This window comes from Barbatula barbatula, assembly GCF_947034865.1.
Source record: "Barbatula barbatula genome assembly, chromosome: 20".
NCBI lineage: Eukaryota > Metazoa > Chordata > Actinopteri > Cypriniformes > Nemacheilidae > Barbatula > Barbatula barbatula.
In genome coordinates, this window is record NC_136783.1 from 11,030,187 (window position 1) to 11,044,512 (window position 14,326).

Genomic DNA, 14,326 nt, shown 5'->3' on the forward strand with positions numbered 1-14,326 from the left:
TAGATGCTTTGGATTAAAACATTTTCCAAATGCATAAATCGTAAATGTACAGTAAATATCATACTTTTAACACCTACAAGCTGACATACACCGTCTCACCTATTTCTCCGGTAACAAGAAAACATTGAGCATCTTGATATGTTTGAAAGCACAATCAGTATAAGAGACACCAATTCTTTTTTTGTCACCTTTTGACAAGGAGAAAAAACCCCGGAAGAAAGAATGCATTTAAAGACAGCCGAAGCCATTCTGTTGTGATCTTGCTGTCAAGATTTATGTCTCGATTAATGCGGCTGTCAGACAGATATATTTTCAGAATAGCTTTATTGCGGTTTTCACAGATAAAACAAACTTAACTGAGAAACAGGAAGTGCATTTTTAAAACTAAATACGCATTTATCCAATTACTTGTGTTCATTTATTATGATCCAAAATAAACACAACTGCGTTATGCGTTAAAAAGTTGTAATTGATACACAATATAAATAACACATAACAAGAAAGAAGGACAAGAAGAGAGAGCAAAAGGAAGCAGCACTTTTGTCAGAGGACTAAATCATTTTGCCATTATGGCTTAAAGCGGAGATGATTTCTCTCCCCTTATTTAATTTGACAACTTATACAGAAGGCCTTACCCTCTACGGACCTACTGTATGTAATATCATTCCAATAAACGTTACAACATCCTACATCATTTCCTAACAGGTACCTATAAAATAAATAGTGGAAATATACTCGGAAACAGTATTTGGTCATATTAAGAACATATTTGTGCCAGTGTGACATTCCTTCATAGCCTTGTAAAGTTTTGGCAGCACTCAACACAGCCGTAGAGTTTTATTTAGCCAACCATTACTACAAAATGACACTTATCCTTCAAAGCTTCTATAGGGACCTTTATAGAAGCTCTGCAACCTACCAGCAAGCATCTTGCATTCACACACACACACACAGGCGTCTTACCTTGTCCCTCAGGTGTTTCTCCGAGCGGATTGACTTCGACTTGAGTGGCGTCGACTTTGAGGAACAGATCATAGAGTCGTTTAATCTGATCTGCAGCCTGTGACAGAGCCACAGAGAGCACTAATTAATGACTTACAATGCACATAAGCCACCGAGCTCGGAGGTTACATAAGCCATTCAAAGTACCTTCAATACACACACACACATTTACACTTTGGGTCAAACACACAGCCCAGTAGTGAGGCCAACCAAACATCTGCTCGGCTGGATATAATGTTCTCCTGACATTCTAAATATGCCTATGAGTGAAATTATGATTAAATAATTAAATAAATTGACTATTTTGTATTAAACGATGTACAGAATACTTAGCTAGCTGTATGAGAAACATTTTAAGACCTTTTGGATTTAGAAAATGAACCATGTTTTTTGTGGTAAAACTGTAGTAACCATGTTTTTTTTTGTGCATTGATTACTATTGGCAAAACCATGGTTGTTATGGGATGTTACTTCTTGTGTAATACTCATATGTAAGAATATTTTGTCATGCTTTCATACAGTGTTTCATACTTTTGTAACTATATTATTATTATTCTTGTGTGAAAATTCAACTAGACTTCTACAAATTAAGTTATATTTTGTGTATAATGGTTTTCTAGACTTAAAAAGACATTAAAGGAATAGTTCATCTTCAAAATAAAGATTATGTCATTATATACACGGCCCCTTGTCATTTTCAAACCTGTATGACTTTCTTCTGCAGAACACAAAAGAAGATATTTTCAAAAATGTTGTTAACAGAAAACGGTTGGTCCCCATTGACTTGCACTGGTTTTGGGTCCATACAATAAAAGTAAAAGGGGACAAATGGTTCCCTATCGATACTTCACTCGTACTGCGTAGCAGGACGCTATGGGGAAAACGTCCCGGTTACGTATGTAACCTCTGTTCCCTGATGGAGGGAACAAGACGTTGTGTCGAAGCCGACAGATGGGGTTCGCCCTTGAGAACCAATCGTCTCTGACTATTTTGAAAAGGCCAATGAAATTGGCGAATGAAATTTGCATGCCGGGGTCCGCCCCCGGATATCCGGGTATAAAAGGGGAGCCGGCGTGCTCATTCATTCACCTTTTGTGCTGAGGAGCCTGAGAGCATCTCGTGACTGCTGCAGCGGACGGCTATTGTCGTGGCAAGAAGGACACAACGTCTTGTTCCCTCCATCAGGGAACAGAGGTTACATACGTAACCGGGACGTTCCCTTTCTGTCGGTCTCTCGACGTTGTGTCGAAGCCGACAGATGGGGTTCCTATGGAAAACGCCACGGCACTAGCCGCGTCACAATCTCTAGCGAAGCGACGTTGACCGGCCTGGGCGAGCCACACGTGAGCGCTATCGCCAAATTTGTAACCTTCCAGTGGGCAGGCAGGGGCTCCCAGAGCTTTTGGCAAAGATGAGTAGCCCCTGCCCTCTGCCAACTCAGACGGCCCCATTGGCGAGGGCCATCCAGTCGTAGGGCTACTGGGTAAGCGCTGTTCCTTCAATGAGGACGTGCGCTACGGAGACCACTTCCCACCCTAGGGGGGAATACAGTGGAGACACCAACATGGTCTCACCAAATAGGGGAGAACTCATGGGAGGTATGTGCGGAATGCCGCAAGGTGGATGTCCACCTGGGGAGGTCATGGGTTGCCACGCGGGGAACCATCTCATGACGACATCTCAGACGGAACCACCCTAGTGGGGGGTTACTACGTGTGGGGCACTAGGTCCGGTTAGAGCTATATGTAATAACTCAGCTTGATACCCGGCCATAGGCGGCAGGGCTGCTCCGCCGAGCCCGCCGCCCTGAGTGCTATTGATGGATGGACGGACTGCCTATTCTTCACCCTTGGGGAAAGAAGGGAGGCAGCCCATAGCGCACTGGTCCACCTCAGAAGGGGAATGGCGCTATGCGCAGGCGTACGCCCCACGACTGCTGGTCTCACCTGCTGGCAAGACTCGAGCTGCCGACTCCCCACGGAGGTTGTAAGCCTCTGCGAGGTATAGCGTAGCCCAACCCGCAACTCTACAGATGTCTGCCAGAGAGGCGCACTAAGCCGATGCCCACGAGGAGGTCACACCCCGAGCGGAGTGTACCGTCACTCAAATGGGCACGGGCTAGGATCGGCACGCCGTAGTGACGGCGTGTGCGACCCAGCGCTACAACTCTCCTCGGATACAGCACTCCCGTTGCTGACCTCCATAACAGACAAGAGCTGCTCAGGGCCTTGAAGCCCTCAGTGTGGTTCGAGTAGAGGCGCAATGCGCTTACTGGACACCCCACGTACAGGTTGGGTCTTTCTCCCGGTGTGGGAGCGCCTGCAAGTTCACCACCTAGTCCCAAAGGGGGGCGGCGGAACTTTGGGCACGTAAGTCGGCCGGGGTCTCAGGATCACGTGAGAGTCACCGGGCCTGAAATTTGGCAATCGGTGGACACGGAATGCTTGCAGGTGCCTCACCCTCTGGATGGACTCGAGCCCCAGCAGGAGAGCCAACCCCCCTCGCAGAACGAGGAAGGGGCTCTCGGCAGGGCCCGAAAAAAGGGGACCCAAAGGTCCACCTTAAGGTCCCAAGAGGGTACAGGGCGCGGACGAGGCCTTAGCCCCTCGCGCCCTAGAGGAACCTAATAATCAGGTCATGCCGCCCCAGAGGCTCACCAGCAACTGGTACGTGATAACCGCGACAGCGGGTACCCACGTTCCAATGTGGAAGGGGAGATTACTCCCCAGCCTCTCCTGCAATAGGACAGCACGTTCCTGAGCGAGCAATTCCGCGGGTCTTCTCCTCGAGAAGAGCACCAGGACGAGAAGGGGCGCCACTTAAAGGCATCCAGCCTTGTGGGCATGGCCCTTGCCTGAGTGACAGTCTCCACCACTGAGGGGGGTAGGTCATCCAGGAACTCCTCGTCCCATCCAGGAGCCAGACCCAGAGGTCCGGCTCGAACGCCACAACGTGTCCATCCCCTGCGAGTAGGCCCTTCGCCAGGGGATTTGGCCAGGGGGAGTTGTCGTCAGGAGTATTAGCTCCGAGGACCAAGTGTAGTTGGGCCCGTAAGGCGCAACTAGCAGCACTTGATACTCCCTTCCCAGACCTTGCACAGGACCTGCGCAATGAAGCTCACTGGGGGGAAGCGTAGTTCCGCTTGTCCCGCGGCCAACTGCGCGCTAGGGCCTCCGTGTCGAGGGGGGAGCCTCGACCAGGGAGTGCCCAGCGGCACTGGGGGGTGTTCAGGGAGGCAACAGGTCCACCTGTGCCCGCCCAAACCACACCCAAGCCGGCCGCAGTGGTGGAGTCGTCACTTCGCACGAGGTGTCAACTGACGAGAGAGCGCTTGGCTGTCTGGTTCAGGACACCCGGTGGCGTGTGACCTGCAGGGGCCTTGCCACCTGCTGTCTCCACCAGGGGTGGAGTCGTCACTTCCCACGAGGCGTCAACTGACGAGAGAGCGCTTGGCTGTCTGGTTCAGGATATCCGGTGGTCATGTGACCTGCAGGGGCTTTGCCACCTGCTGTCTCCACTGGAGGCTGCGCGCTAGGGCCTCCGTGTCGAGGGGGTCCTCGTCCAAGGAATGCCCAGCGGTACTGGGTGGTGTTCAGGGAGGCGACAGGTCCCCCTGTGCCCGCCCAAACCACACCCAGGCCAGCCCGCAGGGGTGGAGTCATCACTTCCCACGGGGTGTCAACTGACGAGAGAGCGCTTGGCTGTCTGGTTCAGGACACCCGGTGGGCATGTGACCTGCAGGGGCTTTGCCACCTGCTGTCTCCACGGGAGGAGGCGTTTTGGGCGAGTTGCGATGACTGCAGCGAGCGAGTGCCACCCTGAGGTTTAGTACGCTACGCCGGTCGTGCTGTCCGGGCCAGTATGCTGGCTCTGCACGAGAGGCCGGAGCCTCATCCGTGCAAGCAGGACAGCTAGCAACTTGAAGGCAGTGATCTGCCAACGCAGGCGGGGGCCCGTCCAGCGACCCGACACTGCGCGCCCATTGCACACCGCACCCGCACCCCGTAGGGAGGCGTCTGTCGTTCCACGACCGGCCTCAAGACCTGCTCGGGGTTAGGATGCGACGGCAGCAGGTGTAATGACGATACGCCTACTGCCGGTGCGCCACGCTCTCCAGGGAACTCATCTCTGTAGTCAGTGCTGTCGCGGTCCCATGTGCGTCAACCCGAGGGGGACAGGCCACCCCCGAGGACACCATGCCCAGGAGCCTCTGAAACTGATTTCAGGGGACCGCTGGCTGCTGCCTGAAAGTTCAAGCAGCTCAGCACTGACTGTGCGTGCTCGTGAGCGAGCACGCCGTCATGGAGACAGTGTTGAGTTCTCTACCAGGAAAAGGGGGAGCTCCGCGCCAGGGAGAGCTGCTCTCTTTTTCCCGGCTGACCCATTTACTGACATGCCAGCCCCTCGACAGTGCCGAGGGAACTGTACATGAGAGTATGCGGTCAGTTGTCATGAACCACTCCTGGCGTCTGACAGACACCAGGACGCGCTTCTGCGCCTCCCGAACGGCACCCTTGCAAGGTGCTGCTCAAGGTATGCAGCGACCCCTGGTTTTGGGGATGATGAAGTGCGGCTGTCGAAGCCACTGGACATCTCGGCCGAGGGGACGGTTCGATCGCCTTCGCCAGAGGGGTGGCAGCCCCGGCCTGGAGCACAGGAACATCCCTGCCTCTGCTGAGGTAAGAGGATGCCTGAAGTCCGGCGGAGGTCTGGCGAGCTGGATCGAATGCCGAGACGGACCACACTCCCAGCCACCGTGATGGTTTGAAATGCTAACCAAGCACCCAGAGACCTCACAGGGGGGGCTGCGATCTACTTCATCAACCCGCGGGGGTTGGTTCAATGACTAGCAGTGCTGTTCTCCCCGGGGGGAACGGCTCCGCTAAATCACCTGCCAGGCGATGGCGCAGCTCGACGCACCGTCGAAGCGAGAGTGCTGAGGGCTGCTTTATACTCGTCATTGCGTGCCGCCACGACGCAACGTCGAGTTGCCGAACACCATCTTTCAGAGGGTGAGAGCGGCTGCAAGTGGGACCCAGAGAGAGACCTCTCCTTGTGAGAAGGCGGGCACTAGGCCCCCGAAGGGGCCCAGAAGGTGTTTGGGACGCGGCAGGGACCGCCCCAGTCCGACCATCCAGCAACCCAGGCTGGGTCGGGCCCGATGGTTCAATCTCTCTAGGTGGTCCTTCTCTTGACGTCCTCCTCCGGGGGGCCACCTGCGGGGGCACCAGAACCGGAGTCGACGCTGGAGAAGGCCAGGGCTGCTGGGGGCAGACCACGTGCGAGACCTCGACGGCCGAAAGGCGGCCGGGTCACAGCAGGCCGGTCTGTTTCTACACTGTCAAAAGGCTGCTGGAGCAGTCCTTGACAGCGCCACCAATCAGCCGACCTTGCGAGAGGGGAGTCGGGAAAGTGGCCTTTCTCGACATCGCCCCCCTGCGCAAGATTGGGTCCGAGGCATCTTTCCGGGCCACTGATGTGGACATCGTCCGACCCAGCCTGCGCTGCCACCGCGGTCCCCGGAGGGCCAGTCGGCGGCGGCACTACTTGGGTCGGTCTTACCCCGTGGGGCTCTCTTTAGCGCCCTGGCCTGCAGGAAGGCCATGCGTAAGAGTGGAGGCAGCTTGGTCCACGGCACTGCCAGCCTCAACACCAGAGATGTTGAGACCTTACATGCCCTGGACGGTGAGTCTAGGTCAAGCCCCCCAGGTGGCCGCCGTCTGCGGATACCCGCGACTGCATGCTCCACCCAGGGTGCATTGACATAGTCCCTAGCTGCCTCCCCGCCCCGAGGGAAGAGAGGGCGATAGAGTCAGCTAGACGGAAGCGCGCCGAAAGGGACGCTCCAGGTCTTACTGAACTCCTTATGCAGCTCGGTAAAACTTGGCACTTGAGCCGGGCCCAATGTGCGAGTACCCAGCCGCGAGCACCAGGGCTGCACCGCAACCCGACGCTCACGGCGGTCCGAGCGAGCATGGCTGACATCTTGACGTCTGCTCTCACCTGTGCTCGACCTCCCGAGGGAGGGAGCTTCAGGGAATCGCCAGAGTCTGATGCCAGCAGGTCGCGCTCCGATGTTGCAAGAGACACCTCATCTCCACGGCTCGTGTCCGAGCGCGTGGCTGAGGAATAAGATGGCTTAGGACCATCCTTGGGGACCTGCTAAACAAGCGAGACGGGGCGCGAGCGGTCCGCGAGCCGACCGGCTGACGGATTAACGCTCACGATAATCCCCACATCACCCTCGCTGCTCGCCGCCGCTGACGGCAGGGCCGTAGCCGCTGCGGTCACAGAACGGGAAGCAAACGAGGTGGTGGCTTGCTCTTGACAGAACGTAGCCAACGTGACGCAACGTCTGAATAGCCGTCCGCCCGCAGTGACGCAACGTCTGACTAGCCATCCGCGCGCAGTGACGCAACGTCTGAATAGCCATCCGCGCGCCGTGCGGGCAGGACGAATCCACGAGGCTGCCACAGTGATCGGACCCCCGAACACTTGCGGCAACCACCGTGTCCGTCCCCGTCCTCGATGAGTGTACTGCACCCAAGAGATCAGCGGGCAATGCCACGCTGAGGAAATTGCTCTTTTAGAAAAATACCTCAGGAACTGCCAGGACGCCCAGGGGAATCTCCGCTGCACCGCGTCGTAGAAATCGGCAATTCGAAGAATGTCATCAGATGCGAAGGCTCCGAAGAACAAAAGGTGAATGAATGAGCACGCCGGCTCCCCTTTTATACCCGGATATCCGGGGGCGGACCCCGGCATGCAAATTTCATTCGCCAATTTCATTGGCCTTTTCAAAATAGTCAGAGACGATTGGTTCTCAAGGGCGAACCCCATCTGTCGGCTTCGACACAACGTCGAGAGACCGACAGAAAGGGAACTCCTTTTTCTCCGATGACTGAAGCAATTCAAAAGCGCAGTGAAAACTGCACGGTGATTGGTTGGAAAAAAGCAGAGCTTTAAACCAATCGTAGCGGAGCTGCCGGACCAATGGCGATGGCACCCGCCAAAATGGGCGGGGCTTATGGCTATATAAGCAGACACATCGCCGTAGGGTCTTCAGATCTCTTCTCCTTCAGCGACGACTCGTCTTCGCTTCCCGAGACTGACTGCGTCGCCGTCGAGAGAGCACCTGCAGCGGATTCGACCTTCGGCTCAGCGCCTTCGCTCCAGCGGATTCATCAGCGGCTTCGCTCCGGCGGCTTCTGTTGGCGTCTTCGCGTGTGAGCGGCTTAGCGATCCAGCCGGTCTTTTCCCTGCCGCTATCCGGCGAATCTAAAGAGCAATTTTCACGCTTTCTTTTCAGAGAGCGTTTAGAGCAAATTTCCTGCGGCATTTACGTGCAGTTTTCACTGCGCTACAATGCCGCGTCGTCCCTGTCGCTCGTGTGGGGTTTTCCTGCACGCTGTCGACGGTCACGACGAGTGCGTTTCATGTCTGGGTCTCTCCCACGCAGAGAACGCGCTAAAAGAGACGGAATGCTCTCACTGCGAGAGTATGAGTCTCTCCTCTCTGCGCTCGCGGATAGCTTTCTTTTCAGAGAGTGACTCCGCCCCTCGATCCCCGCCGCCGCTGCTCGCACAGGACTCTGTGCGACAGAAGCAACGGGGTAGAGGAGCTAAGCGCTCGGGGAAACGCGAGCTCATGCCGGCACGCCGTGCCTCGTTTTCCCCGCAGAGAGATGTTTCCCCGGTTTGTTTCACCCGAACAGATCAGCGTCCACTGGCGGCCGCCTGTGACATGATCTCGTTCGGTGGAAACGAACCGGAGGATGACGACGCCATGTCGTTAGCGGCTTCAGACGGGGAGGAGTTAGCGGGCTCGCTGGATGACCCCGCCCCCTCGCCGTCTCCAGAACCCGGCGGACACGCCCCCAGTGCGGACTCCGAGCTCTTCCGGGTCCTCAAGAAGGCTGTCAACGAGCTGGGTTTGGAGTGGTCTCCCCCAGAGGAACCCTCTCGCAGCCGCTTGGACGAGTGGTTTTTGCCGGGGCGCCGTCAGGCTCCTCGTCAACGTAACTCACCGTTCTTTCCAGAAGTTCACGGCGAACTCACGAAGTCATGGCGCGCCCCCTACTCGGCCCGTCTTCGACCTTCTTCCTCCTCTGCGCTCACCTCCGTGGACGGCGCAGAGGAAAAAGGATACGAGAAGCTACCCCCCCTCGATGAGTCTGTGGCCGCACATCTGTGTCCGCCCGCCGCCATCGGATGGAGGGCTAAAGCGTCTCATCCTTCCAAGCCGTGCAGGACCACCTCGGCCCTCGCTGGACGCGCATACTCGTCCTCAGGCCAGGCGGCTTCAGCGCTTCACTCCATGGCTGTGCTCCAGGTCTATCAGGCCAAGCTCCTCCAAGGCATGGATGAGTCCGACCCTGACCCTGCGCTCTTCAGAGAGCTACGGAGCGCGACGGATCTTGCTCTACGCGCCACCAAGGCCACGGCCCAGGCGATAGGCAGATCCATGGCCAGCTTGGTGGTGCTTGAGCGTCATCTATGGCTGACGCTCACGGAGATCAAGGATGCGGATAAGGTCCCCTTCCTGGATGCTCCTATTTCCACGACCGGCCTCTTCGGACCGGCGGTGGAGGGTTTCGCAGAACGCTTCACGGCAGCGCAGAAGTCTTCGCAAGCCATGAGACATTTTCTGCCTAAAAGACCCGGATCTCGGCCGGTGGCGAGCCATCCTAAGCCAGCCTCGACGCAACAGCCGGTAAGAACCCCTGCTGCTCAGAAGGCTTCGGGAGCTGACAACCGTCAGCGCTCCCGATCTGGACGGCGCTTCCCGCATCCTCAGCGACAAGGTCCCCGGCCAAAGATCACGCTGGACCCTGCGCCTCAGGCCCCATCCTGAGCTCCATGCGAGGAAGAGGAAGGCTACAGGGCCCGCTCCAGCCGGCCCTCCTTCAAAAACTGCTCTCATGTCTGCCAGGTCACCCCGTTCAGTTCCGGGTGCCGGCAAAAATGTTTTGTTAAAATGCAATGTTGTAAGTGCGGGGCCTTTTCTAACGCCCACACCACATTCTGCAAAATGTTTAATAAAACACAAACTTTGTCAAAAAAAGAGCAAACTTCCTCTTCCATTGTTCCTGGGAGTCAAGCCCCCAAAAGGCGGCGTATCTCCTCTCTACACCCAAACCCTTGCCACCCGGGCCAAGGCCTGGAGAGCCATCCCCGGGGTATCAGACTGGGTTCTGGAAATAATATCCCAAGGATATTCACTCCAGTTTGCTCGTCGACCCCCGCGCTTTCGCGGGGTCGTCCCCACCCGAGTGCAGGACTCAAATTCTCACGTTCTGCGCGCGGAGTTGAGGAATTTACTGGGAAAAAGAGCCATAGAAATGGTTCCCCCAGACCAAATCGAGTCAGGCTTCTACAGCCGGTACTTTCTCGTACCAAAGAAGGACGGCGGCTTCCGCCCCATCCTCGATCTCAGACATCTGAATCACGCCCTTATGAAACGGCGCTTCAGAATGCTCACGATGAAGCAGATCCTCTCGCAAATTCGCCCAGAGGACTGGTTCTTCTCTCTGGACCTGGAAGATGCTTACTTCCACATTCAGATAGCCCCTCGTCACAGACGATTCTTGAGATTCGCCTACGAGGGAATTGCTTATCAATACACGGTCCTTCCATTCGGACTCTCTCTAGCTCCCCGCACTTTCACGAAGTGCATGGATGCGGCTCTCTCCCCTCTCAGACAGAAGGGAATCCGCATTCTGAATTACCTCGACGACTGGCTTGTTCTAGCCCAGTCGGAGGACGAGCTAAGGTCTCACAGATCCCTCCTCCTCAGCCACCTGGAGTGCCTGGGACTCAGGATCAATCTGGCCAAGAGCGCGCTGTCACCCAGCCAAAACATTTTGTTCCTGGGAACAGTCTTCGACTCGAAACGCATGACCGCCAGAATTTCGCCAGAACGAGCTCTGGTCATTCGACGGCTTGCGGCCTCATTCACACCCGGGGTGTCACGCCCCCTCAGGGTTTTTCAGAAAATGCTAGGTCTTATGGCCTCTGCATCTCAGGTACTGAGTCTGGGCATCCTCCGGATGCGCCCCCTACAGTACTGGCTGAAGCCCAGAGTTCCTCCACACGCTTGGCGTCTTGGACGTCTACGTGTTCGGGTGGACCAAACTTGCGTGATCGCCCTAGCCCCGTGGATAGATCCCCTTTGGCTAGAGCAGGGTGTGCCCCTGGGCTCCACGTCCAGCCGGAAAGTAGTCACGACGGACGCCTCCAACACGGGTTGGGGGGCTCTGTGCGATGGCGAACCGGCCTTCGGCCTCTGGTCGAACCAGGAAAGAAGCCTCCATATCAACTACCTGGAAATGCAGGCAGTATGGTTGGCTCTCCGCTACTTCCTACCGGTGCTAAAAGATCGTCACGTCCTAGTCCGATCAGACAGCATGACGGTGGTATCTTACATAAATCACCAGGGAGGCCTCTCCTCAAGACGCCTTTTTTCCCTAGTTTCTCACCTCTTGGAATGGGCCCAGTCCAATCTGTGCTCACTGAGGGCAACTCATCTTCCAGGCAAGCTGAACCGGGGAGCAGATATGCTATCTCGGAGCAATGTTCCTTCAGACGAATGGACGCTCCACCCCATGTCGGTTCAGCAAATCTGGCAAATCTTCGGCAAGGCAGAAGTCGACCTTTTCGCCTCAGAAGACAATACTCATTGCCCGACGTACTTCTCGAAGGGCAGGGACGCCTTGGCCCACGCTTGGCCCAACCGGCTCCTCTATGCTTTTCCCCCGATCGCGCTCTTGCAGCAAACGATCAGGAGAATCAGGGATCAAGCTCACCGAGTGCTTCTGGTAGCCCCTCTGTGGACGAACCAGCCTTGGGTCGCAGATCTCTCCCAGCTGCTAATAGCAGCCCCGTGGCCCATTCCCCTGAGGCGGGACCTCCTCTCTCAGGCAGGGAACACGATATGGCACCCCCAGCCAGAGCTGTGGGCTCTGCACCTTTGGCCTGTCGACGGGAGCCTACGGACCTCCCAGAGAGCGTACTGAACACCATATCACAAGCTAGAGCTCCGTCTACTAGACGCCTCTACGCCCTCAAATGGTCTGTCTTCGCCTCCTGGTGTACAACACGCGGCGCTGACCCAGTGTCCTGTGACATATCACTGATACTGTCATTCTTACAAGAGTTGTTGGATAACGGCCGTGCCCCTTCCACACTCAAAGTCTATGTGGCGGCTATTTCAGCCTCACATACCCACATCGGAGGACAAGGAGTGGGCAAGAACGATCTTATCGTTCGTTTCCTGAAGGGCTCTAGGCGGCTACACCCCCCTCGCCCTCTTACAGTTCCCTCTTGGGATCTGCCCACGGTCCTGAGGGCTCTAAGGGGTCCTCCCTTTGAGCCGCTGCTATCTGCAGACCTCCGTCCGCTAACGCTCAAGACCGCTCTGCTTCTCGCTTTAGCATCGGTGAAGCGTGTGAGTGACTTACAGGCTCTCTCTGTGAGCTCATCCTGTCTGGAATTTGGGCCTAACGACGCCAGAGTCGTTCTCAAACCAAGACATGGCTATGTACCTAAGGTGCTCTCGACTCCGTTCAGAGCACAGGTTATTTCGCTCTCTGCGCTCCCCTCCTCAGAGCGGGATCCAGAGCTCAGTCTGCTCTGCCCAGTCAGAGCGTTAAGAATATACATCGAGCGCTCCGCCCTATTTAGACGGTCGGAACAGCTCTTTGTGTGCTTCGGCGACCGCACCAAAGGGTCCTCGGTCTCGAAACATAGACTATCGAAGTGGATAGTTGAGGCTATATCACTAGCTTACTCTTCCTTGGGCCTTCAATGCCCCACTGGAGTTAGAGCTCATTCCACGAGAGGCGTTGCCTCCTCCTGGGCATGGTATAGCGGTGTCTCTATAAGAGATATCTGTGCGGCGGCCTGCTGGGCTTCGCCTTCCACTTTTACAAGATTTTACAATCTGGACGTACCGGCCCTTCAGGCCCGGGTCCTTTCTGCTTGAGTTAGGTCGCTGAGCCATGGCTATGGCCACGCCAGCACTTAACTAATTTGGGACGATAACCGGTCTAGGCCACCTTCTAGCTTGGCCTCTACCGTTTCCAGGGTTTCCCTGCTTTCTCCGTCTCCGAGCCAGCCTCTGAGACTATTTACGTTTTTCGTTCCACCCGTAGCACGGCGTGATTATACTGGTTCCCCATAGCGTCCTGCTACGCAGTACGAGTGAAGTATCGATAGGGAACGTACTCGGTTACTTACGTAACCTCGGTTCCCTGAGATACGGGAACGAGTACTGCGTTCCTTGCCGTGCTACGAGCTGCTGTGTCGTCGCTTCAGTCGAAGTAACCTGAAGACCCTACGGCGATGTGTCTGCTTATATAGCCATAAGCCCCGCCCATTTTGGCGGGTGCCATCGCCATTGGTCCGGCAGCTCCGCTACGATTGGTTTAAAGCTCTGCTTTTTTCCAACCAATCACCGTGCAGTTTTCACTGCGCTTTTGAATTGCTTCAGTCATCGGAGAAAAAGGAGTTTTCCCCATAGCGTCCTGCTACGCAGTACTCGTTCCCGTATCTCAGGGAACCGAGGTTACGTAAGTAACCGAGTACGTTTTTGGTTTAACCAAATGTTTTTCAAAATGTCTTTTCTGTTTTGCAGAAAAAAAAATCACACAGGTTTGTAATGACATCAGGGTGAGTGACAGGATTTTCATTTTGAAGGTGAACCTTTGAAGGGCTAGTTCACCCAAACAAACAGTCTGCCATCATTGAAAATAAATACTATGGAACTCTATGGAGGATGAGATCTGTTTGGTTACAACCATTCTTCCAAATATCTTCCTTTGTGTTTGGCAAATTTAGCCATTTAGATTTTTTTATCCAAAGTGACAAGAGTGAGAACAACAATTAAGAATAAAAAAACGAATATATATATTTTCAAACTGATAATACATTTTGCAAAATGACAGCAAATTAATCTATGTTATGCAAAGTTTTTCTTGTGATAAGTTGCAAACCAACGTCAGAAGTGTATTTACTGTGTTGAAGTGTGAAGAGAAATGTGTGATATTTCCTGATATTCTCTATATTAACAAACTCTTCCTACTAAATCTCGATACTTCACTTGTTTATTTTTCCGCATTTGGGCAGTCATATATATTACTACCTATCTTTTCAAATGTTTTGCTTAAACACACCGCACCATCTTATAAAAATGACCATGAGACATTCGTCAATGCGTATGTAAATGTATGCGACAAAAAGGGTTTTCATCGCGGTTTCGCGAAATATTCCTTTATCAGTTGTCTGAAAAAACACCATATGCAAGCATAAAAACTTTTTGGTGATAT

At 54.6% G+C, this 14,326-nt stretch overlaps 1 protein-coding gene across 1 annotated transcript in view; it reads right to left on the reverse strand.

Moving 5' to 3' along the window:
- suclg2 (succinate-CoA ligase GDP-forming subunit beta) overlaps positions 1-14,326 on the reverse strand; it is a 103,039-nt gene that overhangs the window by 38,457 nt on the left and 50,256 nt on the right. The window contains exon 7 of the mRNA XM_079483690.1: positions 964-1,060. Within this exon, the coding sequence (XP_079339816.1) occupies positions 964-1,060 (97 nt within the window). The remainder of the gene's footprint in view (positions 1-963; positions 1,061-14,326) is intronic.